The sequence below is a fragment of the Pagrus major genome, chromosome 18 (genome assembly GCF_040436345.1).
Source record: "Pagrus major chromosome 18, Pma_NU_1.0".
NCBI classification, from domain to species: domain Eukaryota; kingdom Metazoa; phylum Chordata; class Actinopteri; order Spariformes; family Sparidae; genus Pagrus; species Pagrus major.
This window is the reverse complement of record NC_133232.1, coordinates 24,980,453-25,008,143: the sequence shown is the minus strand read 5'-3', so window position 1 is coordinate 25,008,143 and position 27,691 is coordinate 24,980,453. Positions and strand designations below refer to the sequence as shown.

At 41.1% G+C, this 27,691-nt stretch overlaps 1 protein-coding gene across 1 annotated transcript; it reads right to left on the bottom strand.

Moving 5' to 3' along the window:
- Positions 1-306: 306 nt before the first annotated feature.
- LOC141012937 (putative methyltransferase NSUN7) lies at positions 307-24,137 on the bottom strand. The gene is made up of 13 exons (XM_073486480.1): positions 24,060-24,137; positions 21,930-22,314; positions 16,891-16,949; positions 13,035-13,165; positions 12,745-12,897; positions 11,948-12,131; positions 10,803-11,037; positions 10,071-10,214; positions 7,897-7,998; positions 6,158-6,299; positions 5,433-5,550; positions 864-1,116; positions 307-605 (listed from the first exon to the last, which is right to left on the bottom strand). The coding sequence occupies exons 1-13, from the start codon at positions 24,135-24,137 to the stop codon at positions 307-309; spliced, it is 2,283 nt and encodes a 760-aa protein (XP_073342581.1).
- Positions 24,138-27,691: the final 3,554 nt, after the last annotated feature.

Sequence of the window (27,691 nt, the reverse complement as noted above, 5' to 3'; positions counted from 1 at the left end):
GTGGCAAGGTTGTTCTTTACGGCACACAAAGACGCTGCTATAATGACAAGTAATAATGGCTCTACGACCATTTAAGGTGACCTACATTTGGCAGTTTAATAACACTATACATTTTGGTGTACTGACTTTATTTAAACATTTGGCACAAAAGTTAATACTTCTCTTATATTAGTGTTGGTGTTTGTGAGCTTAAAACAGAGGCCGGGATTTGACCATGGCATCCTTTGTGAGACTGGAGCGGGACAGATGTACACTGGGAGCAGGGCTCCTCCACCGGTTGTAGTTGAAGCTGGGGCTGATTCCTTTTCAGCTGTGTTGAGGCGGGAAAAAGTCCGGGAAGTGAACGCGAGGTAGGACGAACACCACAGGCTTCCGCACCTCTTGATGAGCTCTGCGGGGACGGACAACTGGGGCCAGTGGGGTAGCAGGGGGAGGGCCAGGATGCAGGGAGGAGGTGGAAGATGTAAGGTTGAGTACAGAGTGAATGCTTTTCTTGGTTGTGCTCTTTTCTGATTTGGAGGAGGAGGTGCTGTCTTGTTTGGAGGAAGAGAAGGAGCTGGACACAGTGTTCTTTGAAGCCTGTGAGTGCAGTGCTTTGGCTTTTCCTAAAGGACAAAAACAAGACACAGGTCAGAGGGAGAGGAGAGTATAGAAAGCATCGAGATGATGATATATGATGGGATATGAAAGTCCATGACATTACATGTTGAACTACTTCCATTCAAGATTGAAGATTGATACATCGGCATCAATCTTCTCATTTAACTTTCGGTGAGAAAGTGAATTAACGTATTTACCAGAATGTCTTCTTTAACCAGTTGTACATACCTCGCAAGATATAGGACTCAAGTAATCATGCCCACCTTGTAATGACTGCCGCTGATGTCCACACAAAGTCATACTGCTGCTGCCCAACATCTCTTGGTTTCTGGATTGAATACTGACAGAGAGGCTGGACTGAGAGTTGCAAGCATGAGTTATTTTTGTCGTCTTGTTGGTAGGACTGCGCTTCTCTTTTCTGGTTAGCTGGTGGTTGGAGACGATCCCGTCCAGTATCCCTTTGGCATTTGCCCTGAGAATCACTTCATGTGGTGCCTCTTTGACCACTGGCTCTGGCTGTTGAGATGCGACAAAGCAATATCTTTTATAGTGAATGTACTGGTGAATTAAACATATTTTTATACTGAAGCAAACAACTGGCCCTCCAGGTACCTGATGATCTCACTCACGGACAGACCACCTGGACACTTCAGTATCAAATAACAACATATATTTGACATTGTTCTTTTGTTTACAGAGACATCTGGCATTAAAGACAGAAATGTGTGCTGATACAATGGTTCATCTGTCCTAAGAAGTACCTAAATCATACCACTACATTGTTCAAGCACTTCTGGCTTCATCACAAATCTACATTGTTTAAGCACTAAACAAAATCATAGAATCAACATTTAATGGATACACTAAAAAATACATTTGTCTTCCATAACAAAAGCAGAATTAATGGTCTAGCTGCTGTGCACAGATGTTTTAGTGCAGGAGAGGAGAGGAGAGGAGAGGAGAGGAGAGGAGAGGAGAGGAGAGGAGAGGAGAGGAGAGGAGAGGAGAGGAGAGGAGAGGAGAGGAGAGGAGAGGAGAGGAGAGGAGCCACCATGTCCTTGCTGTTGGCTGCAGGGTCACCTGCTGTCTCAGCACCAGCCCACACAGCAGCCTCCTGCTCTCCTCAACGCCTGAATAATTCACAAGCACAGCGTACACTACGGGGACAGGAAGCCTGTGTGGGTTTATGTGTGTACTTTGTTTTTAAGTGCTTGTTTGTACTTTAATGCAAATGCATATGTGTTTGGCAAAGCTGTCTGTAATTCTATATACACAGGTATGTCTGCATACATACTGTTAAGTGTGCGTTCTGCACATAGGCTGTACTTGATGTTACACTCTGTGCACACAGGTAAACATGCTTCAGAAGCACTACTGTAATGCAGTCTTTGGTGGACGCCCTGAACTTCATTGATGCTAACTCATACAGACAGGGGGCGCTGAATTATTCATCAGACACTCTCCCTCGCCTCCCTTTCTTCCCCCTCACCTCTGTAAATCTCACTTCCTCTCCATCTCCACTAACCAACTATGCCATACTCTGTAAATCTCTTATTTCCTTCAACACTCAACAAACTTAGCTGCCACTGCGTCCACTGGAGCTGAACCAATATTTACATTCAGAATCATTACGTCCAATATATTTTGGCAATTACATGCAAATTTATGAAAGTACTCCCAAAAAGCTGATCAGGATTTGTCCTTCAGAGGTTGGGGTCTGTCCACCTGTGATGTGCTCTGTGTCTTCTGGACATTAGGCCAGATACACATCACTCGACTGTCTTTATTGTTCCCAGCTGTTTCTGTATGGAGGGCTCATAAAGAACTTTACTATGACAGCCGATGTAAGCCAGACAGCATTCAAACGCTTATATAATTGCTATTTTTATGGCGCTTTTCAGAGTGCCACAATAACTTTTGATTAGCTGAGTTTATTAGAGGAAGGGAGAAAAAAAAATCCTGTTTGAAGCACCATTACTGCAGTTTGATTATCTTTTCATTCCTATCTGTGGAGGTATAAAACATGATGGACGGCCAGAGAGGAACAGACGCTTCTGTGCGAGAGAGCTCCGTCACACCCGGTGGGGGTACGGCGGCTTAATAACCCCACAATCATAAGCGTAAGTGTGAGAGCAGATTTCATAATGTGAAGGAGTAGGTTGTGGATTACGAGGATGTGGGGGAGCCCGGTCACACAGATTTGATGAGGTTTGCTGATGTACATTTACTAACCGGGCAGATCCACTACAACGCACTGCACTTATAGCCAGTTAGAGCTCCTCCTGTCTCACTTAACAACCACCAACAAAAATAATAGAGGAGAAGAGTCGGGTGATAGTAGAAAGGAGAGTTTGGCTGAAATAGGAAAACTAAGAGACTTAAAAGCCTGTGACTAGACAACACAATAGAGTCAGAGACAGACTGCATCCCAATTATTAATGTTCACAAAAGACAATTTATCAGAAAGGTCCTTTCAGACACACACATTGTTGAAATGCTACAGTAAACCCTTCAAAAACCTTCATGGACATATTCACACACAAGACAGTCTCTGTGCTGTAACTGCTCGACCTCTTTCACTCATGTCATTACTTCATCTGATTCTAACTTACCTGACTTTCTTTTCCCATTTCAGCATCCATTCACACTCATCCCGCCACCTTCTCCACCTACATCTCACATTTTCTCTTACTGATTTCTGATCAGAGGCCTGCATCTGTGACCCAACATTCTCATTTCGTCTAGCTGCCTGACCTCTTTCCTCCTCTACGTTTTTTTGTCTCAAGAGTTTGACCAAGCACCTGTCACAGCCTGTGATGTTCTTTTTCACTTGATCTCATCTTAAGTAGCCTGGTTCCCAGCTCGCCTCACCCTTTCTGCCCAGATAAAAAGGCATTCAAAGGGCTCCACTTACAAGACAAACACTCTGCAGTTTCCCAGTGGATGAATTGTTTTTGACAGATAGCAGGCGGCGCAGCTTCATCATAATTCCCACGCTTGTCTTAAAGCTCACCAATCAAACTTCTATCACCCTGTGTCTGTGGTGTCTGCGTCTGTGTGTAACATAAGAGAGCAAACTGGCCTTACAGGACGCAGAAGAGAGCGGGTGAAGGACATAAAGTATCAGTCATTGTTTAACTTCGGTGTACACTGCATATGCGTGTGTACATATGTATGCATGTGTGTAAGAAATTACACTCAAAGATAACTTTTCTATCTGAACACTAAATAAATGGTCACTCACACATATAACATTCAGCCAAACACTCTGGTATCATGCTGGAAAATCCATTGTCAGGTCCAGGGCTAATATTGGATCTTTCCTGTCACCGAAAACCTGACAGCTTGCCAGGGCCGGATGCTAAAAGGGCTAAATTTGTCCCTGCTTTTCTCTTTGGCTGCACTGTCTGAAAGCAGAAGCAGGAATGGACGGTTGGAGTAACTTTTTGGAAGGCACTACAATGGATTGTGTTCAAGAAGTACTATGATCATGTGGACAACCTGTCGAAAAAGATCCAGACTTTGCATTTTACGAGAAAAAGCATATAGGTTTTTACCAATCCTAAATTTATAACATTAGAGGCCGTATTCATAACTGCCTTGTACAAAGAGTTGCTCCTAGTGATGAAATTCTGTGAAAATTCATCTTCTTTTCCTTTTTTCCTTAAAATTAAGACTAGGTCCTAGTAAACAATAAAGTTATTAACAAAGCATCTTAGCCCTGTTGCATACCCATGCTTGTGCTTATGCATGAGCAACCATACAGTGCCGAAGCACAACTCTTCCAAAAAAGTGCTCACACTAGTCTAAAAAACTGGACTTCAGGGGTCAAAAGTGCTTGGGCACGGTACGGATTGCCAAGTGTGAGTGTGTGAGAGCTTCAAAGGTGAAAATCTGTTCAGAGTAAGGAGGAGAACTTTCAAGAGACTTAGGAGTTTCTTAAGCAGAGGAGAAAAAGGTGGGAAGACATAGAGGGAGATAATGTCTGATTGCGCTCACATCTCAGACCCAACGCAGTAATGCCATAAGAACAGAAATTAAAGTGATCACAACACTGAGATAGTTGGAAACACAATTTTCCATCAATATAGTGATCACACAAACACTTACAGCTCAGCCCCAGTCTCTGTCCTGTTATGTAACACTCCTCACTGGTGTGCACCCTTTAATATAATTCTAAACTTCATATCATATCAAATGGATTAAGTAGACTTTTTAAAATGACCTGCATGGTAAATACATGTAAGCAAACATCTATTAGCATGTCAATAGGCTACTACACAAGTAGGCCTGTGTTTAACATGAAATAATATTTATTATTACATCATGTCTTAATAGAGGCTAAATTCTACAATTACGCCTATTGATTTTACTGTCCTTTTCATGCCCATTATCACCAAGATTGCATTGCTATTTCTTTTTTGATCAACCAATCACAGCTTTTAAAAGAATGTGTCACACCTAGCAACAGGGTCAACCCTGCCTCCTTACTAAGATAGAAGTTTCTGTCCTTTTCTTGCTCAGAGTCAGACATTTCCTAAATCACTCTTAAGCTAGGACTGCTTGCTAGAAATATTTAGGCGACGTTAGGAGCTCTCTGAGAGAATTCTGAGAATGTTTGTGAATACGGGCCCATAACAATTGCAACTGCTACAAAAACTAACAAATAAACTACTAAACAACTAAATTATAAGATTGGCTTCAACACTGAGCCATGGTGGTTTCCTGTGGTTGCTACTATTCTTGATAAAATATTGACATAAATGATATACCGAATATTGGGACTGCAGATATCATCCTTTCTTTAAGGTTTCAGTTTAAGAGATTCTTACCTCTCTGTTGATAACAGCCAGAAAGCAGCCATTGCTCTCTTCTGAGGGCTCCAACACAAAGAAGGGTTCTGTTTCGGCCGGGCTCTCAGCATGGTCAGGAATGCTGAACAGGGATTGACTAAGCCTGGACGAAACACACATATACACAAACAGAATAATGGCCTATTAAAAAAAATGCATAAAGCAAGCTGCTAAACATACAACTTAAATCACATTAAATAACTAAGTAAGGCACAAAAATCCATCAGTTATTATAGCATAATAATGGCCATATGTGCTCCATACAAGTGATATTATGTGTATGTTTTATTTAGCATAGCCTGAGGCATGGCCAGCACACCAAGCCAGCTCACTGCAGCCAGGAGTCTACAGGAATGGTTCATTTCAACAAGTCTTTAGTTCTTCAAACACACACATGCACGCACGCACGCATGCACACACACACAAACAAACAAACCAAAAAAATAAAATGCAAAGCCAAAGGGTCTGAAAATCTTTTTTGTTTGCCCTTTTCACAGCATTTAGAGACATAAACTGGCACCTTTGATTATATTTTCAAACTCGTTCAGTTCTTGACGCCTGAGGTGTGCTGAGACTTTGACAGAAACCTGTCTGAAGGGAGACAGACAAACAACCCAGCAGGCTGACAGACAGCGAGGCAAACAGACAAAGAAAGACAATGACAGAGACAGATGCAAAGAGTGCATCAAGACACTGAGGCTGACCTTAGGCTGAAGTTCGCTTGTTTTGGTTCCCCCTCCTGCTCTGAGTCAGCCTTGGCTCGCTCCAGAGCTCTGCTCACCACCTCCTGATTCTCCTCCGGGTACGATGAACAAGTAGAATACACCACTGCCAAAACCTTAGGGACTGTCGAAAATAGGTGTGCATTGTATCAACATACTGTATTATACAAAATGCATATCAGTAATTCTCAAAGTTGGGACCAGAGAAACACCAAGTAGGGAGTTCCAGAGGGTTTCCAGTAAAAAGGGGAATCATTTATTTTCAGTATAATTCCTTCCATAAGTAAAACAAAGACAGAATGGAAGACTATTTTGGTCATGGGTTTCATAAACTTTCTGTAATTACACATCTAAAATCAAAAATCATATCAGGGGGTTGGGGGTTGTGGTCTAATTTGAGTCAGTTTAGGGGTCCTTAACATGAAAAAGTCTGAGAACCACTGATGTAGATAATACTCAACCTCAGTATGTCGCAGCTACAGTACATGACATTTTTATATGTAAATATATCTAAAATGAATCCACACCCCTAAACAACAAACTCATTTCATGTTCAATTAAAGCAGTACAGCAGACGACAACACACACATTAAGTTCAAAAGTTTCTTCTTCTCATTTTATGACAATTTAATATGATTATTCAGACTGAGCCATCCTCCTCATCAAGCGCACCCTTTGAAGAAATGCGCTCTCGAATATTAATTTCTTTGCACTGTTTACGTGCGTACATGGCTTATCTTATTCAACTGCCGCTGGCTTGTAAATTTGTGATTGGCCGTTTGATTTCCTTCATTTGTGCTTTGATTTCTTTCTTGCTCTCTAATTATAGCCCGACAGAAACAATTAACACTGAGCTGATAACAAATAAAACCTGCTCAGATGTGACAGATCGGCTCTAAACAAATGTGTAATGTTGCTTCTTAGGAAGAGGAACTGAGTCAAGAAGACGAGAGTACTGAGATGTGAGATGTCCTGTTCTACAACACCTCACAGCTGGGACACTATGGAGGAGTGTTTTCATATGTTTGTGTGAGCACTTGTCTATGGGTGTGTCTATGTAGAGGCAGTGAAATGAGACCATCGACTCAACCGAGCCACGGCACTCAATACACACCCACCATTAATTAACAGTCCTATTAGAAAGTATCTACACTGGCAAAAACCTAGACGAGGGTCGATCAATGGCTGTTTGATTAGAGGAGCCTGTTTTCATTGCCTCCACCTGCGAAGACTCCACCTACTCATTGACCATGACCCAGACCTACACAGAGAGAGGAGCGCTGAATATTACAAGATAGACTGAGACTAAGGAATAAAGCTCATGGAGTCAAATAATAATAGATCTGTGAAATTTGTATAGGAAAGAAAATGATGTGACTTAACAAAGTAGGTCCATCTGATATGTTGAGTTCTATAGAAAAAACGCAGTACAAAGCAGAATCACTAATCACTTGTTTAAAATATGCATTTAATGTTGCAGCAGACTGTGGTTGAACTGCACAGAGCAACATTAGCATTCCTAATTAAGACTCAGACAATCTCCCAGGGATACCACAAGGCTTCAGTCTAATGGCATACCAGATTAGATAATTAGGAAGTATAAGCTTTAATGTGTCAGAGAGGTGAGAGAGGCTACACGCTCCAGACTGAGCTCGTATGGTGCATGTGTCTGAGCGTGTGCATGTGCATGTCAACATGAGAGTTGGTGGTTTGACACTCACACTCCAAGGCGTGATCAATATCCTTTCTCTGCTGGGCTACCAGAGCTTCCAGTTTGCTCTGGGCTATGGAACCCTGGGATAAGTCCTGCAGCAGGTCTGTGTCTGAGAAAACCAAGAAGTGAAGAGCAGAATCTCTGTTTTATCAGCTCATCTGTTTGAGTGTGAGTACGGGTTACATACAGTCCCTCCAAAACTATTGGAACAGCGAGGCCAATTCCTTTATTTTTGCTGTACACTGATAACATTTGGGTTTGACATCAAAAGATGAATATGGGATAAGAGATCAGCATTTCAGCTTTCATTTCCAGGTACATCTAGATCTGTTACACAACTTAGAAGATAGTATCATTTGTAACAGAACACCAACATTTTAGGTGAGCAAAAGTATAGGAACTAAAAATAGATTAGGTGAATAACACTTAATATTTAGTTGCAAATCCTTTGCTGGCAATAACTGCATCAAGCCTGCGACCCACTGTCATCACCAAACCTTTGCATTCTTCTTTTGTGATGCTTTACCAGGCTTTCACCGCAGCCTCTTTCAGTTTTTATATTTTTTTCCCCTGCTAAAAATAGACCAATCATTAATAGAGGTCAACTGCAAAGTAGCTGTTATTATGTCACAAAAAGTGCATACCGATGGCAAAAAGGTTCCCAATAGGCCTACATTCATTTATTTCTGGCACAATATCAAAATGCCACATATTGACTTTCTATTTTTATGGCTGCGCTCTCTCTCTCACTCTCTCATAAAAACATGGCATAGTGTTTCCAACACACAGACTTTACTTGGGCTGGCCGCCCAGGTATATAAATGGCTGCTAAAGTATATTTGGCAACACATTACAGCATTTCTTATTTAAATTTTTTTATAAGTCTGAGAGAACAACGCCATCTGTGATTGATCAATGTGCCCTCGCTCTATCCTTCCGGTACCTGCACATACTCCACAGAGAAAAAGAGAGAGAGAGATGTTCTCCGGTATCAGCCCAGGTATTGAACCTCTCCTGTAAATGCATTCTGATTGTCAAGCGACCTCTCCTGTTTAATGTAGGTCTACTTATGCCACTGTTTTGTAAAAGCTTGTGAGTGCGCCCAGTTTGGTTTCACATGTGTTTGGATTGTGTGACAGACTGCTCACGAGCTGTTGTGAAAACCGAATCGCAGGTAAAATTATCCAGTTTACTAGTTGTGTTTTTTGGCTGACTTTATAAAACTTATGCTGTCGAGTCCACAGAACGGACATATGCAGGGACAGAGAGCGAAAAAGAGACATAAGGCGGGGCAGGCCAGCCAATGTGTGCAATAAAGAGACCACAGGTGTAGAGAAGTAAGGGGAAAAGCAAGGTGAGGTCCCTCTGATATACTCAGAATTTAATATATCACCACTACCCCTGCTAGTAAAGCTATTAATTACTACCAGAGGCCAAAAATTGGTATTCGGGACAGCCGTAATAATTACCTTCAAAACAAACATAGCAACAAAACGTATGAAATGGAAACTGTTATCTATACTCATGCTCTTCATCTTGTGTTTGAACATAGAAAAGGAAGCTCTAAAGTAGCCTCTCTAACGCAGTTGTTTATCGTGAAATCATTCTATTTTATACTGATCATCAATAAATACTGCTGCATCAAACCTTAAATCTAGTTGCCTACAACTTTACTTTTAAACCTTAGTTTAAAGAGTAAGGTAGCACTGCTGCTTCAAAACATTTACTTTTATATTTAGCCAGACCCTCAAAGGTTTAGGAACTTAAACAATTTGCATTCGCAGAAAATTAGTTTGTGTGCTCATTGTCATGCAGTTTGAATGCTGCAGTATGAATGTTGTAGACCCACTATAGGATAGACCAATTATTGCCTTGGCTGACTATCAAATCCAATTTTTTTTTATTATTGGAATCAGTGTGTTTTTTGTTTTGCTTTTTGTCTGATTGCTGATAAAATTAATTAAGTTATGATGCATCACCCTCTTTGTTTGTAATCACCAATGTCTGTTCACTCAATGTCCCGCCCACAACAATCACACTGGTTACACATCACAAGTAATAGCCTACCGACACTGAATCTGTTTCAGTATGCGTACTGCAGGGTGTCATGTAGACTAGGTCACAACATGTATTTCTGAAATCCACACATGGCTTTGCTGTGGCACGTAGATCTCTTTGTACCTCTTTTCTCTTGCAGTATGTATTCAACCAGGTTGCTGACTGCAGACAGAGAACACTTTGGGGTCAACAGGATGACTTGCACCCTCTGAAGTCGCTTGTCACCCCCATCCAAAGACTGGAAGTCTTCTGGTATCAGCTTCACATCTAAGCAGAATGCATACAGAGTTAAGGGATAATCACATATATAAATTATATCACTGCTTCAAGTCTGTTCACAAGGTCCCCCTTATTTCATTGCAGAAAAACACCCCTGCCTAAGGGTGTCTTTTGCATTTCAAAAAATGCCATCTTTGTCAAATGCGCTTAATTGTTTCCCTAATGACTTGCTGAGAAGGCAGCTACTCTCAGCATGTAATATTTACATACAGCTCAGAATTTCAGCAGACATCGTCTGGTTTTTGCTCCGTATGTTCACTCTCTGTCTGATTACCTCAAATCTTTTTTAAAATGTCTAATAATCTGATAAAATTTAGCCATTTTACCATAAAAGCTAATTTTCCAAAGCAGTTATTTGCTAATAAAAGAGCAATCAGTTTGAAAAAATAATAGACCAGTGTTTCCCACTCTTCCTTTCATTCACATAAAAGACACAGACGGTAAAATAAAACAATGACAATACATAGACAGCTGTTTTCTCTGCTTCCATCTCTTTCTGCCTCTGTCCTCTTTTTTGCTCTCATACAATGACTCAAACAGATACTGCACTTATGGACACATCCATTTTATGCCTACTCTTGCAGCCCATGGCAATGACAACCCGCTGTAGCTCCTCCCTCTGAGCGTTCGTCCGATCACCGACACAAACGTAGACTGTGGGCTCGCCCTTGCCATTGGCTTTAAGTTTCTCTGCACTTAGGGAGGCAGTGTGGGAGACAGTGAGGCCGGAGAAGCAGCCCACCATAAGAACATCTCCTTCTTCTGGCAGCAAGGAGGACACTGCGTTTGGACCCAGGCTGCATGATTTATCCTGCAGACACATTGAGAAGAAGTGTTAGTTTGACAATGAGACCAAAAGACTTTAACTTCAGACTTCTAGATTCAGGTTTCTGCACAATAGAAGCACTCTGCAATCTGATGAGACACAAATGTGGTTAAGTGAAAGTCGGAGAAAAAATGAGCGGTACACAGAATTGAGAATAGAATAGATGAAAGAGGAGAGGGAGACTTGAGCAGTTGTTGCAAAGCAGGTACTGAGGGGCGGCTAGAGGAGCAGAGGGAGCAAAAGAGGTAAATAGAGAAAGAACGAGAGTAAGATTACAACAGAGATGCCCTTCAACCAATGGGGTCCCCTCTGAAAATAGTGCCGAACATACGCTGTGGAACCACTGGACTGGCTTGAGTTTCTGTACTTAGTAGCCAGATCACAGGTTTTGTCAGGAAAGACAACCCAAGGAGGAGAAGAACAAGGGCATTTGAAAATACATAAAAAACAGACGAGAGACAGTGTGATGGAGAGAGAAGGGGGTGATTAATTAGGCAGTGGTGTTGAATATTTGATTGAATTTGGCTGCAAAATCTGATTTAATTGTGTTGTGGTGCTGTGTTCTGCTTACAGTTTGCACGGCAGCTTGACTTTAATGGAGTAGAAATTAAATGATTAAACCGCTCTCCCCCGCCCAGCCAGGAGAATTCTTTATGGCTCGGAGTGAAGTATGAGAGGAAGTGATGTGAAATATTTGTATCTGGGAAAACTAATCTTAGTTGGCATAAGGGATCTCAGTCTTATAATCAATTTTAGCAAATCCATTACCAAAGTGATGTGATAAATATCCGGGAAGATTGATGGGGCTGAACTGATTTCCACAGCTATATGAAAGTCTGCAGGGAGAAGGCTGCTCTTGTCAGAAACATTTCCCCGCTCTGTGTGCAGCTTGTACCTGTATGATGAGTTTGTGGTCGCTAAGCAGCTTGGTGGAACACAGCTGAGCCTTCAGCTGAGCAGGGAGTACCAGTACATCCCCGCAGTGGGGATCTAGACAGAAAGTCTGGCCGTCCAGCTGCCCAATCGATTTCACCTGAGAGAAGCCAGCACTCTTCAGCTCACATTGGACCTCATCAAGGCTAGAAACAAAGGAGAGGAGGGGGAGGAGAGCAGATAAGAGGAGGCCCAAGAGAAAGGTTGAGGGAAAGAGGGAAAAAGGTGAGAGGTGGAAGGAAAGAGGGCTATCATTATAGATAATCATAGTGTAGAATTGCTATATGGCCTTTTACAAGACTTTAATAATAATAAAATGTGCTGTAAAAGCCATTGAGGTTTACACATGCACACACACACACACACCACTAGTCCCAACAGGTGACCTTTACAGTCCCAGAGCTTGCTGGGGGTTGTTCCTGATTGAATCTGTCCACAGCAGCAGGATTTACACCTAACTGAATCAGCCTGTCGGGGCGCGTGCAAGAACACACGTTAGCACACACACACAACAACACATAGACACACACACATACACACACACGGTGGTTTAATTGGATGTCAGCTGGGCACCTGGCCCATAAAACATTGGGCAGCACCCCAAGTTAAAGGTCTGTGTGCAGAGGCTTGCACACACTCCATATACTGTATGCTTACAGTGCATTCCTGAGTTTATATACAGGTGAGCATGTACAGGTGTACGTTATCTGCTTCTGAGCGGATGAGTGAGTGGTGTATGTGCGTGTGTGCTCAGCCGACCTGCTCTTCAGTGTGTTGACCCATGCGTACAGTGGCAGGCAGCTTGATCTCTCCTGCTTGATCTTCACACTCTCCGGCAGGATACACTCAATGGACAAGAGGTCATGTTTGATCCTGCAGCGGGCCAGAGAGGCTGCCAGCTTGGTTTTAAACCTACGTATAAGAAATACGAGAGACAGAGATTTTTTTATATTTCTTCCTCAATTCGAACTTCCTTTTATAATTCCACTCCAAGTTTAAGATCTTTCTTATTTTTTGCTGTTTTCTTCCTGTTATTTTTCTTTCATTACCTGAGCAGGCAGTTGTCCACATCTCTAACTTTCTGTAAGACCTTTTCCTCACCCTGGCATTTCCGTGGGAGGAACTTTCTGTCCTGGAAGTCATAGAGCATGACAGCAACAAGGCTCATCTGATCATCTGCCTAGAGCATAACAACAAAAAGGACAGCTGATTGGTGGCTTCTGTTTTGACAAGAGAACAATGAAAATGGACAAACATGGATAGAGGCTATATGCCTAATAGACACATTTTTTGCCTGGAATACAAGCTGTGAACAACACCTCAAAGGTTAGCTGCATGTAAAACATATCTACAATAGGCTTGCCACAGTAGTTGGCGTTACCCAGTGGTCGGGCATACACAGATTACATTACTTTTCCATTGGCCCCACGTCATTTTGCTTTTTTTAATCAATTCATAATCAGATGATGGATGCAAGAATTACAAACAGGAGTCACATTTCAGTTATCAGGTAACAAGAGTAGGGGGAGTTGACCAACCCGATGATGGCAGAGAATTTGTTGTCAAAGTGAAAAGCTAAAGCGACTATTGGCAATATTTCTGATTTAACCCCAATGCTAACAGGAAACCAGAAAACGTTAATGAGGGAGAGGGAGTTGGTTACCTCACTGACAAGATGGAGGTGTGCAGCCTGTCACCTGCAACTCTTCATTTAATAGCTACATCTTGTTCCGCCAAAAAATGCTGAAAATGACTCTGGAAACGCATTTTTGATGAATGATAGTAGCAAGTGCTAAACTCACTGAACAATACACGTCCTGTGTCTAGCATTCTTCAAAATGAAAGTGAACTTGCACAAGTGAAATGCTTTTAATGTGAAACTGCAGCTGCAGGGAATGTGCGGCTTGCATAGCAGTGAATTAACACAGTGCTCTACAGATCTTGTAAAAAGCATGTTGTAACGTTGTTGTCACCAACTTATTAGATGGTGGGAAACCTTCAACACTGCAGGAACGTACATATTAACACAATCTAGACAACACAACCTCAAACTTGCATATAGTGTACTTGTGATTGCTCTACTTGGTTACCTAATGAAGGGTATAGTGCAGCGGAACAATTTATCGGTATTGATTCTTAAATGATCTAGTTTGCAGAAACTGACACGCACACACACACACTGACGCTCAAGGATGTCCTGGCATGACCCTACTGCTGCCACTTAATTAAACAGAGACGGAAGAGTTGTCTCTACCTCTCCTCCCCCACAATTATCTACATCCCTTCAGCTCTCTTCCCTCTCTCTCTTTTTCTTCCCATTCCCATCTTTCTCTCTCTCTCTCTCTCTCTCTCTCCACCTTTCTGTCCCTAAGGGTGCGAGGGCACCAGTCGCATTAGTGGCAGATGGTGTTCCACGGCAGCAGCAGCTTGCAACATCCTTACTACTGGGCTAATGGGCCGAGAAGCTAGAATGCTACAAGGGTTTATGCCGCAGCTCAGGAATTAGCCGGCACTTATTATTCATTCCAGAGGCTTCTAATTTCATTTTTGGAAAGGTCGGTTTCAGAGGCAGGTGGCACTCCACTTCTCCTCTCTCTAGTCTCTCGAGTTCCACTTGCCCTTTATCAAGGTTAAACCCTTGGGTGTGGGAAAAATCCCAGTCATTGAGTTGCCTAGCAGCAGCGTCCCATGGTGGGAAACTAACCTACAGTAAACATGCCCATGACATAAGAAACTGACTTGGTCTCATTTTACTTGAACTAATGTTTGATTTTATTATGCGACTATAAGCAGGATCTTCTAAATGCTAGATGATAAACTTGGCCAATGATAAAATTCAAGTATTTTGAGACTGTGAGACATACATAGGCACCATGTATAATTCTCAGCTGGTACATGGTGATTTTAAACATTAAACTGAGGAACCTACTATGTGAACTACTTTCAAGAATCTAGATGTAATTAAAGTTTCTTAGTGCTCATTTTACGTGGGGCTTGGGCCTATTTCACATTGAATGTACCAGTGTACCTAATATGCTTGCCTCACATTTACATTGTCACATTGCTATTTCCATCTACCACAGGATTTAGGCTTCATTTTCTCCTTCCACTGTGATCAAAGGCGCCTCAGGCTATTTCAGCATGCAAGCCTATGTATATCTTCATTTTTCATTCTCATTTTTTTCCTCCAAACACTCTCATGTACCTCCCTTCCTCCAACCCACCTATTCCCTCTCACCCTCTACCTCTTTCTCCTCTCTCTATCAAGGTTGAACTTTATAGATGCCAGCAGTGTAAAAGGAGGTGAGAGTGAGTTCTAAAGACTGTCTCATTGTGTCTAGGCTTTATTGTCTCGCCAGAGGGATGCAGAGTAACGACCTGCCACAGACACACAGGGAGAGCCATTCATTTTACCCAGGGCCATATTTCACAAGGCTACAGTGTGAGTGTACTGTATGTTTGCGTGTGTCTGTGTGGGAAGTGCTTCGCAAACATGCATTCATGTGTATTAATGGGTGTATATGTTTGCACCTAAACTGAAGTAGACATCGGTTGTCTACAATCTGTACACTCTGTGACAGCTCTGTTTACACATTCACCACCTCCTGCTCACATTACTCTCCAGCTACATGCACACAGACTAGCTGTGCACCATCCAGACTGTTAGCAGCCCTCTTCTTTCCACAGCCGCTTTTATTTGCATTGTTAAAAGTAGAGCAAAAGTACATGCCGATATCCTCCAGAGGATACCTCTTCATTTAAGAAGCAGAGCGTTCTTCCACTGTCTAACAGCCGTAGATTCAAGGCTGTGCTGGGAATCTTTCTTTCTACGACTACGCAGCATAGCCTCAATGTCACTAATAACATTCAGCGCACCAGTTCAAGGACTATGCAGGGTAGAGACACAGCAGAATACACTCAGACGCCACATCCGAAGACACTGCCCCTGGGTTGTTACAGCATTTTGATTTCATTACTAATTAATGGGGGGTTTTGTTTGAGAAAAGCTATAAAGGAAAAGACACATTCTGCCACATAGTACCTTTTAAATGTGTTAGTCCAAAGGGAGCAATTGTCATTGATTAGGGCAGGGAATACAAAAGACATGAGGTGCTTTGTGAGTTGATGAAAGGAGTATATCAGTGTAATACATCAATATTGCTGTTCCTGAGGTCTAGAGACCAAAATAAAGACAATGATGCAGAGTATGAACGGCAGGACATGAATATAATATTGGAGACAAAGGTCACATTAACCGAATACTTTCTGTCATTGATGGAAAATCTGAAGGCTGTCCGTCATTTAGACAGATTATAACATTGAAGGCGATCTACTGTTGTGTTAGCAACCCTCAATAACCACATGTAGACCACCTGTAGTAGAACCCTGCTATCCGTGCTGACAGCACCGGATTCTTGAAGAGAACTGGAGGCCTTGGAGAGTGTCTTTGACCAAGTAGGGTGTAGCTGCGCACCTGGTGCAGAGAAGGACCACATGCTGCAGGGTTTCCTCTCAGTGAAACAAGCACTTACAAAATTATGCCGGCCCCTAAGAAGTCGTCTATCGTCAAAACAATTAAAATTAAAATGATAGATTGTGACAGAATTTTTACGTCCCTGTCCGTCAAAATGACGGACAACAAGAAGGTCTAGTACAACGTGTGATTGGAGAGCACACACTGAGACACCGTCAAAGGATAGTGAGCAAAAAGAGTTTAAGAAAACAGCGCGAGGTAAACAAAGCTATAAACAAAGGAACGGCATGGTAAACTTCAGTCTAGTTATTTTCAGAATCAAAAGGACTTTGATTTTCAGCAGCAAATTGAATGTAACAGATGTGCCTCTCTGACACATAATAACATGTTTACTTCCCCTAACAAATACTGCACTTATAGAACTCACGTACCGTAGACTGAGTGAGGTAAAAGCAGCTGTCAATCATGATGTCCTCCAGCAGTTCTTGATCTGTGTAGAAACAAAGTAAAACGAAGTTAGGTAGAAGGATGGAAATGTAGTGATGAGGATTTCCATTACTTATTATGCTCCTGAGTAATAACGATGCATATTAGTGCCATCTTTTATATCAGTGTCTAATTATCCCTAGAAAACCAATCTCGACTCTTTCATTTGGAGCATGAGACAGAGCCAAAAGAAATTACTCTGATCTATTAACCAGTAAAATATATGCTATGGAGGACAAATCCATATCTAATGATGAGAACATGTCTAGGAAAAAAAGCGAAGAGAGATAATACAAAGAGCAAGAGAGGCTCCTAGAGGCACCCCAAATGATCGTGATTTAATTTGGAAAGATAATTCAATTAGATGGGGGGGTTAATTTCCCGTGATTAAATGCTTATTTGGTGCTTAATTAGAGTTAATCTGATCCTTCAGTTGCCTAATTTCTTTCATTTATTGTGTCTGCGATGAGGGCGTGCGTGTAATGGAAGGACTAATGACATTAATGACATCTAAAGTAATAACATCTACACATGATCAGTGAAACTGAATATAACAGACACGCATGTATTTCATACCACACTAAAGTGTGTTTGTATGAATCTTGTTATCTTTGTTTAATTCAACATCTCTTACTTGAAAATTATGTAGTGGCAGCTTGATGGGCGAACATGATAGTCTTTATTCAAATTTCTTATTGTATATTACGTTATATTATACAGACTTGTACATTGTACAAGTCTGTATAATTCTACATGGGTCAAGTACAATTCTACATTGTACTTGACCTTAATCAAATCTGGGCACTAGTCTGAAAAAGTTAACTATGAACTCAGATATCTATGCATAGTTTATAGACTTTTTTCATCTCTCCGCCCTGGCTGTCATAACATGAAGGCACCAACTTTCTCTCTGGCCTACAGGATGCTTTCTCTCTGAAATATACATAAAAACACAAACAGACCTATCCCTTCCATCCCATCTATGAACAGCTGGCTCTCCTTTTCAGTATGAGGCAGATGAAGATCCAGTTTATCATGTTAGGATTAAAGAACAGCTGCTTCCAAAGCCTCTCCGCAGGTACGGTGTTTGCTCATTACACACACTGGAAATGGGAAAAAGGATCATTTCCCCGACGTGGATGTGTTTCTAGCGAGGTGGGAAAAAGCCTCTTTATGTTACAGCAGAGGAGTAAATAAAAGGTGGAAATGAGGAGCAGGTGTTAGTATAAGTGTGAAAACCCATAGTGTTTATTATAACATTAATATGCGTGTGCAGTATGTGTCCACCACATGCGTGGTTGCTCTCTTGATTAATTCTTATTCTTGAAAGACACTCCTCTTAAGCTGCAAATAGCAGGTAATCCCAGGACAGAGCACATCCACTGTGACACCATGGAAACAACGGACACTGCTGGTAATTTATCACAACATCTCAAATCACGCCAAACTGTATTCTGGGTATGCAGTTACACAAACAGGTATACAATAAATGTTTGCACGTAATAGAGCTTATCTTTAATTGAGGAAACAAACGCCTATCATCAGGAGTGGTCTAATTTATAGTAGACACAGGTCAATGGGCTTTATAATAGTGGCTATTACTCCAGAAGGCCTTAAAGATAAGCCCTGAAGAGATAACTACTCAGTGCTCACAGAGCAGCACAGACTCCAGAGGGAGCCATGATGGTTTGGTCTGTAGAGGTCATAGTCTTCCACATGCCATAAATCCCACACAGCAGGTTGAGTAAAACAGAGGAAAAATTCAGCTATAAATCACTTACAGTCGACATCGTTACACAGCTGACACAGTGCCTGGTTTTTACTTTTGGGACAAGACAGAATTTCTCAAATCAGACCACCTGACTCTCAAAGCTGACATGAAAAAATGGCCTGAGATCAGACTAATGAGAAATTATTCCTACACCAGCAGGAGGAGGCTCTGGTCATCTCAGGACTTGTGTTGAGGTTGTGTGCTTTGTGGCGTCTACCCAGGTATTACACAATGAGCAGTGACTGATGGTGACTGTAGTCAAACAAATCCTCAGTGAAAGAGCCAGACCAGGCTCCTCGTCTCTTTAGCCAGGCCTTTGTCTCACAATGTTCCACATCAGTGCACCAGATTGCACATTAATCTAACAGAGGGCCAGCCAAAAAAGGTCAGAGCCATAAGTTAAACAATCACGTTAGGATTAAATGGCAAATCTATTTTACAGTACGTAAAATACTGACCACAAGTACAGTTTAATATTTGCTGAGGCATACTGGTAGTGGCTGCTCTGATCATGGTCAAGGACGAAAAAGACAGTCTGTCTCTCTCATGCCCTACATCCAGCCCAACACAAAGTGGTCCAAAGAACCTCTCTGGTTGCACTCAGAGAATACAGCAGCCACAGTCATTTGACAAGGGCGTCTGGCAGCACAGTCCGACAGTATGGACAATGAGGCAGAAATACTCAGAGGAGTAGCCAGTGGAAAGAAAGAGGGAAGCAGGAGGGGAGGAGGAGGACAGTGGGGGAGGGGGCTCTCATGGCCAGTGACAAGGTCAACTTAAATTTTAACAAAAAATGATCTTACATAGTTGAACAATCTCCTATGATCTCAAGCCCTGAGAACAGAATGTATGAGTCAACACCGAATGAGACCTTGACAACATAAAATGCCTTTAGGTCAGTGATCAAGCAGTCACTCAGATGTGAAAAAGGCTTTTAAAAGAGACGAGAGAGGTCAAAGAAATCGAAAAAGCCCTGAAGACATAAAAAAGAGACAGAATAAAGTGAAGGAGGAGGCAGAGAAGGAAAGGCGAAAAGGACAAGACTGTTCCAGAAATATTTGTCATTTGGGCAACTTCAGCTTCGTCTTTGTCTAAGAAATGTCAAATGCACACCAGGGTAAACATCATCACCAACTCTCATTCTCTATAATAGTATTGACTGACAATCACAGCAACAGACAGTGTCCTCAGCCACCGACATGGAGCTTACTGAGCGACTTTTTTGTTTTTCGCAGATAAGAGTTCTAATCACAAGATCAATACCAGAGCTCATTGGCATTTTGCTCTGCGTGTTTTTTCGCTGCTGAAGCATTTCTTCTTTGGGTTAACAACTGACCTCAGCTCAATTTTGGTTCAGTCATTCCAAGGCAGCGCACAAATTATGTGTCTTGTGTATGTGTGTATATGTGTGTGAATGCCAGCATGGGTGCGTGTCACAAGCAAATCAATTTCTGTACCAAAAGTCAGGCTGTTCGCAGGATGAGGAAGAGGACAGATTAACATTGGCTTCCTGGCTGTGTCATTTCATCTGCACCCAATTTCACCACATGGCCAGCGCAACGGACTCTAACTTGTGACCAAAATACGTATGTGATAGAGGCAAGTCAACAATCATGTCCCTACGCTGGGAGTGAAGTTTCAATCAAAGCTCAGCTGCTCCTCTTGTGTACAGTAACAATGATGTTCTGTCAATTTGTGCGCAAATCAACTGCAGCAACGGAAATTGATTTGATCCATATCAAAAAACTTTTAATTAAAGCTCAGGAATAATGTAACCAGCACAGGTATCTGCCTTTAATCCTGTAAGCTACTCAATGATGGCTTTTGTAACTCCTCCTTTCAGTTGCTATCTCTGTTGTAGTATCCTCGCTAGCTGAAATTCTACAAATGAACTAATCCTAGAAATGTCAGACGTGGAGGTAGAAGAGGAAGAGAAGAGCTGTACTAACATATCACTGATAAGACAGAAAATATCTGCCTTTGAAATGGGCTCTGACCAAAAAGGGAATTAATTTTAACAAAAAAATTTGCAGTAGAGCTGCAACGGTGCAGTCAAGGATGCTGTCAACTATTAAATTAAACGGCAACAATTTTGATAATAGATTAATTAGTCATGTTTATCAGAGAAAAAGTAAAAAATTCTGTGATTCCAGCTTCTTAAATGTAAATCATTTCTGGTGTCTTTACTCCTCTATCACAGTAAACTGAATATCTTTGGGTTGTTGACAAAAAAAGACGTGAGGATGTCATCTTGGGCTTTGGGAAACACTATTTTTACTGAAATGTTATAGACCAAACCCTCTGAATAGAGTTCAAGTTCAAGATTTTGAGCAAATTAATATGTTTATACATGCCTAAAGTAATAACAAATTCCTCAACCTTATCAAAGAGTACAGGCATCCTCACATAGAGAGAAAAAAGGAAGGCTGATGGACGAAAACGATGTCCTAGCAATAAGATCTCGAAGTTCTCTCTTAATATCCTTAGCAATCGAGTCGATTTCAGCTTGTAATATAAGTACTATGACCTACAGCTGTAAAACTAATATAGGTTACTGCAACAAGGTATTAAGGCTTGTGATGATGGATATTTTGAGGTGATCTGCATTAATTGTGTGACATGAAGCCTGAGGCTTACCCACATTCAGTGGATGGATACTTAGAAGGACCAAAATCATTTAAAGCTATGAGGGTGTTCCTGCTACACTGACCTCTCCTTCCACTGAGAGCGCATTAAATCGATTCCAGCCATCTTCCTGCACTGACAGTCGGTTCACCTCCCCTCCCTTATCACCATGGTGATTACACAGCCCTGTGACTTCGGTCACTCAGACCCCACCCAAGTCCCAGATAACAGATTATGGGCCAAATTGATTTGTAGCATCACACAGAATTCCCCCTGGTGATTCAAGCTTTTTTTTTCTCTTCTACTTGCCCTTCATCAATCTATCTATATCCAATTCTACCTGTCAATTAACTTACCCAGGGCTGCTCGTTCTCATTTCATTTGTTTGCCTGGAATCAAATAGGTTTTACTTGCAATGTAATGTACCAGAAATGAATCAAAATAGGGGCTGCTGAGCACCCTTTGCTGCTGTCCTCACCCTAAAGTCATATACAGTGTGTGGGTAGATGCAAGGTGTACAAAAAAATAAGGCACACAGTGAGAGGGAAAACAATGACAAAACAAACCTCACCATACTTACACACTCACATTTAAGTGTATTGAACGCCAGCTCATAAGCTGTACGTTGCATCTCCTCATCTTTGACTTCGGGTAACGGGAGTCCTCTCTCTTTGCCATAATTCACCAACCGGTGGGCAGCAGGCTTCTCCAGGTGGTTATTTTGGAAGATGACTGATGCCAGCAGGTAGACTCTGTCTGGAAAGCCCAGCTGACCTTTGCCGGTGATCTGGAGTTCTGGATAAGGAGTAGGGATGTCACCGCCGGCTGCAACATCCAGAGGAGTCAGGTCCTTGCTGGCTGCAATCTGGGAGCCAGCCTTCTTTGTCTTGCATGTGGAAGACCAACTGTGATGCCCACCAAACTTTTTTTTTTTTCTCACCATATTCTCAGAGATGTGTTTACTCTCTGATACCTAAAAACACATCATAAAACCCTTACTTTAAGGATTAAATTACGCACAAACCATTCAAACATGTCTCCCGTTCTGAGACTCAAAACAAAATTTCTGATTTTTGGCAATATAAATAAAATTGACTGTACTTAACTCATGTTTGTAAAATTCATAGGCATCATTAGGTTAAAGGTAGAGCCCTACCAATACTCATATCTAGGGCAGATGCCAATACCGATATGAGGGATTAAAAATTTCCGATATCAATATATCTGCAGATATACACATCATTTTCAGCAATGACCCCTCTAATGTGGTTATCAAATACTTGTGACAAAGATATATAAATGGGACAACAAAATGTTACACCAGTGCACTAAAACAGTAAACCTCACTGGGAATTTAATAATTATAAATCCCTCCATGCATCTTTTTCTGCATTAATTAATCTCTAGGGGGAAAAAGTTTTCATACAGTGAATATTGGACAACATATATGCCAATACCATATATCTAAGATAAGCGAATATCGGACGATAATATCAGCCAACCAATATATCGGTCCAATTCTAGTTAAAGGAGGTGAATGAGTTTTACGTCATTGACCTTAAGCCATACATATTGTAAAATGACATCCAAATATGTACATTCAAAGCTACCATTAAAAAAATGATATTTTTTACATTGTAGCGTATTTTAAATGGTTTATATCAGCTTAGGTTTGTTTAATTTGAGATTGGCTTTCCATGTTTAAGTATTTTTGACTTATTTAACATTGGGCTAACTTTATTCACTTAAGCCAACACTGTGATGAAGCTAGCTAACTGATTAGCTGTTAAAATTGCTAAAAATGCAACTGACTGCAAGTAACATTACTGAGGCCCCCCAAACAAATCAAACTCTGATTATGTTTTAAAATAAGTGAAGTAACGTTAACTATCGTAGGTATATTTAATGTTAAGTAAGCTACATTTTTCGGAACGATAGGTTAATGATAACTGACTTAATGTTAAGCTAGCTAAACTCACGTCATCTAACCGAACCGCAGCACTGATTTAACCAAGCTGAAGTCTTGCTAGCGGCGGTAAACTGGAAATTGTCGTGTAATTCAAGTTACCTTAAAACGAAAGCGTCGTGTTTCCTCTCCCAGATACACAGCACTCCTATCCTGGACTCCTTATATTTACTTTCACGGTGTTAACCTTGACTCGACGCAAAGTTTTAACTGCCAATAACCTCCCCTCGTTATGAATAATCCTGCTCCGTTATGAGGAGATGGGCGTCTCCACAGATGTTTACTGCATCCTCCTGCTCCTCGTACCCTTAAATCTCTTTATCGTTCATTTTATAAATGGAGAAAAAATGTATCTAAGACTTGAGACATTAGCTGTCTTCACTTAAAAAACAAACTTTCTGCATGTCAACACCGCCGAGCTCTTTGGATTAGCGTGCCTCCATCACCATGGCAACCAGCGGCATGCTAACTTTCAAGGTCCCGTTCTTCACGGATCAAGAGCTAATCTCCTTAACGCTGGGTGTCCTCTGTGTATCTGGTACAGTGCGGGCTTGTTAAAGTTTAACACGGCGTTATGTCGAGCGAAAGCTATTGGCAAACACTGCTGGGCGGTAATAAATAAACCTAAATCAGTTGCAGATGGCTTGCAGCTGTCGTTTGAAAACTAGGAAGTCCAGGAAGGAAGGTTCATCCAAAAGCAGGGGCGTAGCAAGAGCACAAGCAGGGGAGTCTGAGCCCCCCCTGGACCTCACCCTCCGCTTCAGAAAATCAATTATCCCGTCTGAGGTAATCATATAGAGAGCCGAAGTCATGCCCCCTCCCATGGACATCATGGGACCTTATTTTGGTAAAAATATGAATATGATCCCGTTTGATTTGTGCCGTGAATCACACATACGATGTTTGTCAATTTAAAAGATCATTTTCCAGGTCGATAAAGTCGCAGTTTGTCAGGATTAAAGTCAAATGTTGTCGGGTTTCGTGTAAAACCGCTCAGCGAACTGCATCATCTCGCTCAACGTGTGTCACCAACAACAATATGGCCGCCGCCTCTGCACAGAAAAAGTGTTAGCAAAGGTGGAAATCACAATAAATCTGGCCAACTGCAGTTGTGTGAAAGGAGAGTTCGTCAGTTCTGCGAGCAAGTGTTCAATGAGACGACATCACTGACGCGACTGTTGGCTGTGTAGTCTTTATAGTTACGTATTTTCACAGTCTTAAAATTTTAAATTGACAAACATCATATGTGTAATTCATGGCACAATTCAAGCAAGATAAAAAAATGATTTGTCTCTCTCCATTACACTACATATTTTTTCTCAAATAAGGTCCTATGGGGCAAACCGGAAGGGGCGTGACTTCAGCTCTCTATAAGTATGTCCATGTATACATATTACATCAGACGTGTATTTCAACCATTTACTGTATATATGGACAGAGCTTAGACAAAAATATTCTTGTTCTGAACATTCTGGTTCGATTGTATTGACGCTTATGAGAAAACAATCCTACTTCTCACCTGATTTATTACCTCAGTAAAAAGTTTCCTAATGACTTTATGGTCTCACTTTGACAAACAGTTCTCAGTTCACAATCTGTGTTTATTGAGAAAAATTGTGTCCGCTAAAAACAATATAGTCAAAATGACTTCTTATTCTTCCATTTTGTCTCATAATTTAATGATTCATTTTTATTATGTGTCATTTGTCTGCAGATTTGTATATCTGCACAAAAACTTGTTTTGAATGTTAAGTGAATTGAAATTGAAGCTTTTATACACTAGAGATCCTGACACTTCAAATAGGCTCAGCTTTCCATAAGGTCAACCAGTGAACCAGTTCAAATACTGTACCCACACATTACAGCCATTCTCTTTTGATGTTTTTTAATTGCTTTCAAGGCCCAACAAAGAGTTTCAAGCAGCAATTAAATCTCTTCTTTGTAATAATATAGAGAACAATTGACAAGTTACAATGCTTGACAAAGTACTGAGGAAAGGTCGTAATACCACAATGCAAAAACACAGGCAATATTAAAGTTGCACTATGTAGTTTTGGGGAGGAAATTTTGATCAGAAGAGAAAGATCTTCATTGAGTGATTTCTTTTAATGTCTAACCAATCTAAATAAACAGACTCTTTGTTGTCATGACTGAATAAACTGAATAAACAAACAGCTCGTTTATTCAGTTTCAGTTCAAAATAAATATTTCTGAGTTTGTAGTATTAATTCATACTAAAATTCTGAGTTTGAATTTCTTCTTCTACATAGTGCCCCTTTAAAGTAAGTGATTAAGTATGTAACTGTCATATGCAAAATATACCTAAAAAGGACTTATTGTGATTAAACTGCTACATACTGTTGGGCCATCTTGTGTTTTGTATGTCGAACGTCAATCTGCAAAGAAACTACAAACAGCATATATATGTTGTGCAGTACAAAGTACAATATTTCTCTGTGCTTACAAACAGTAATTGATTGGAAGCACTTAATTCCTTTCCACTACTGGTTAGTCATTGGTGAATTAATTGTATCACCACAGTGATTTTTCCCATTCTGTTTGTGAACCTAAGTGGTGAGAGAGATGAGACTTCTCCAAGGGAAATTTTGTAGAGCACATGGTAATTTTCCCCAGCAGTGCCTGTACTGCTACGCCTGTCCAAATTACATGGTTCACACTTCTCCCGGTCTCCCATGGTGATTACAGCCTGCTGTGGCCCCTGCGGCTCACTGAGCACTAATGGAACGCACTGCAGTCGACTTCCCTCAGACAGAAAATGTAAGATATTCTCACTTATATCAGATGCCTCGTGGTTCAGCATGACAATCACTTCGGAGAGAAGGATACAAACAATGACTGCTCAGCCCATTTCATTTCTGCTCAACAGGGCTTGCAACAGAGAGACTCAGGAGAACAATCAACAGGCATGCTGCCTGCTGCATTTTTACTGACAGACTCAATTTCATTATAGCCTCCAGATTTAATTATGGAATTGCAGCGAGTAAGATGTATAGTCTCGCCATACATTAACCCGGAGGTCTGCATAGCAGACAGATCTTTTTTTCTCTCCCCTCAGAAGTGAGATTCTGTTTGTGAACCCTTGTGAGGTAGTGGAAAGAAGGTGCAACTCAAACATTAAGCTTTGAGGGAGCCACCACCAGAATGGTATATAGGAAATGAGCGCCCTCTACTGTAAGATTAAGGTATTATACAGAGGAATCTTGGACAGATAATTGCTAAAAAATCCTGTTTTCTCTGGTACATTCCTGATTCTCTGTTTAATGCATTCGCTACCTAGGAAATAAAAGAGTTGTAGAAACAGGGAAGGAGGAAATACACTTATAAGTGTATGACAGTAAGTATTCAGATCCCTTGATTAAATAAAAGTAGAAATACCACAGAGTAAAAATACTAAATAACAAATTAAAGCATTTGTCTACAGATAATAAAACTAGTGAAGTACAAATACCTCAAAATTGTACTTTAAATCAATACTATAGTAAATCTATCTATCCGTCCGTCCGTCCGTCCGTCCGTCTATCTATCTATTTTATATGCAGTTATGTTGATACATCTGTAGCAATAAATATTTATAAATCCACGTATGTTTTGTAAAATGTAAAATATTTCCGTCTGAAATTTAGTGGAGTATAAATTTGCAAATAAATGTCAATACTCAAGTACAAATGCCTTAAAACTCTCCTTAAGTACAGTATTTGAATGATTGCAGTTTACTTTACACCTCCGATATCAACGATCTTAGGTCCTCTTTCCTTCCTTTAGTCTTTCACTTGACACACACACTTGACATTCCAAGTTCAAGGTATGGGGTTTTTGGTAGAGGGGGTGTCAGAGTTAGGTCGTTGTGTTGCATAATTGATGCTCCATATTACCTTACATCCTCACTGCCCTGGCTGGGCTACAAACAAAGCTCGCTCATTAACTATTCACTGGATGATTTTGAACAGAAAAATGATTCTGTGGATGCAGAGCGTGCACTGACGCTGTAACTCTCAGCCCCGGGCGTCTGATTTCAGAGTAGTGAATAAGACATGTGCTGTCTCCACTGGTCATATTTTAACTTGACAGCAGATCCCCTTTATGTGTATTCAATGGTCAGATGATGAAGTACCCTGACATTAAAGCCATGATTGATGGGGATGGTAATCAGATGTACATTTACAACATGCTGTCAATAAAGATGGTAAGGGTGGTATGGGGAGCTAAGCAGCCAAAAGCTGAGTGGCAGCCAGCAGGACACAATTATTTTACAGACATCATTTGTTGTACCTAATGACCCTTTCATTATACGTTCTCCACATTGCCTGAATACTTTATTATATCAAACTTGTGGTGTTGTGTTTTAGATGAAGACTAAAGAAGG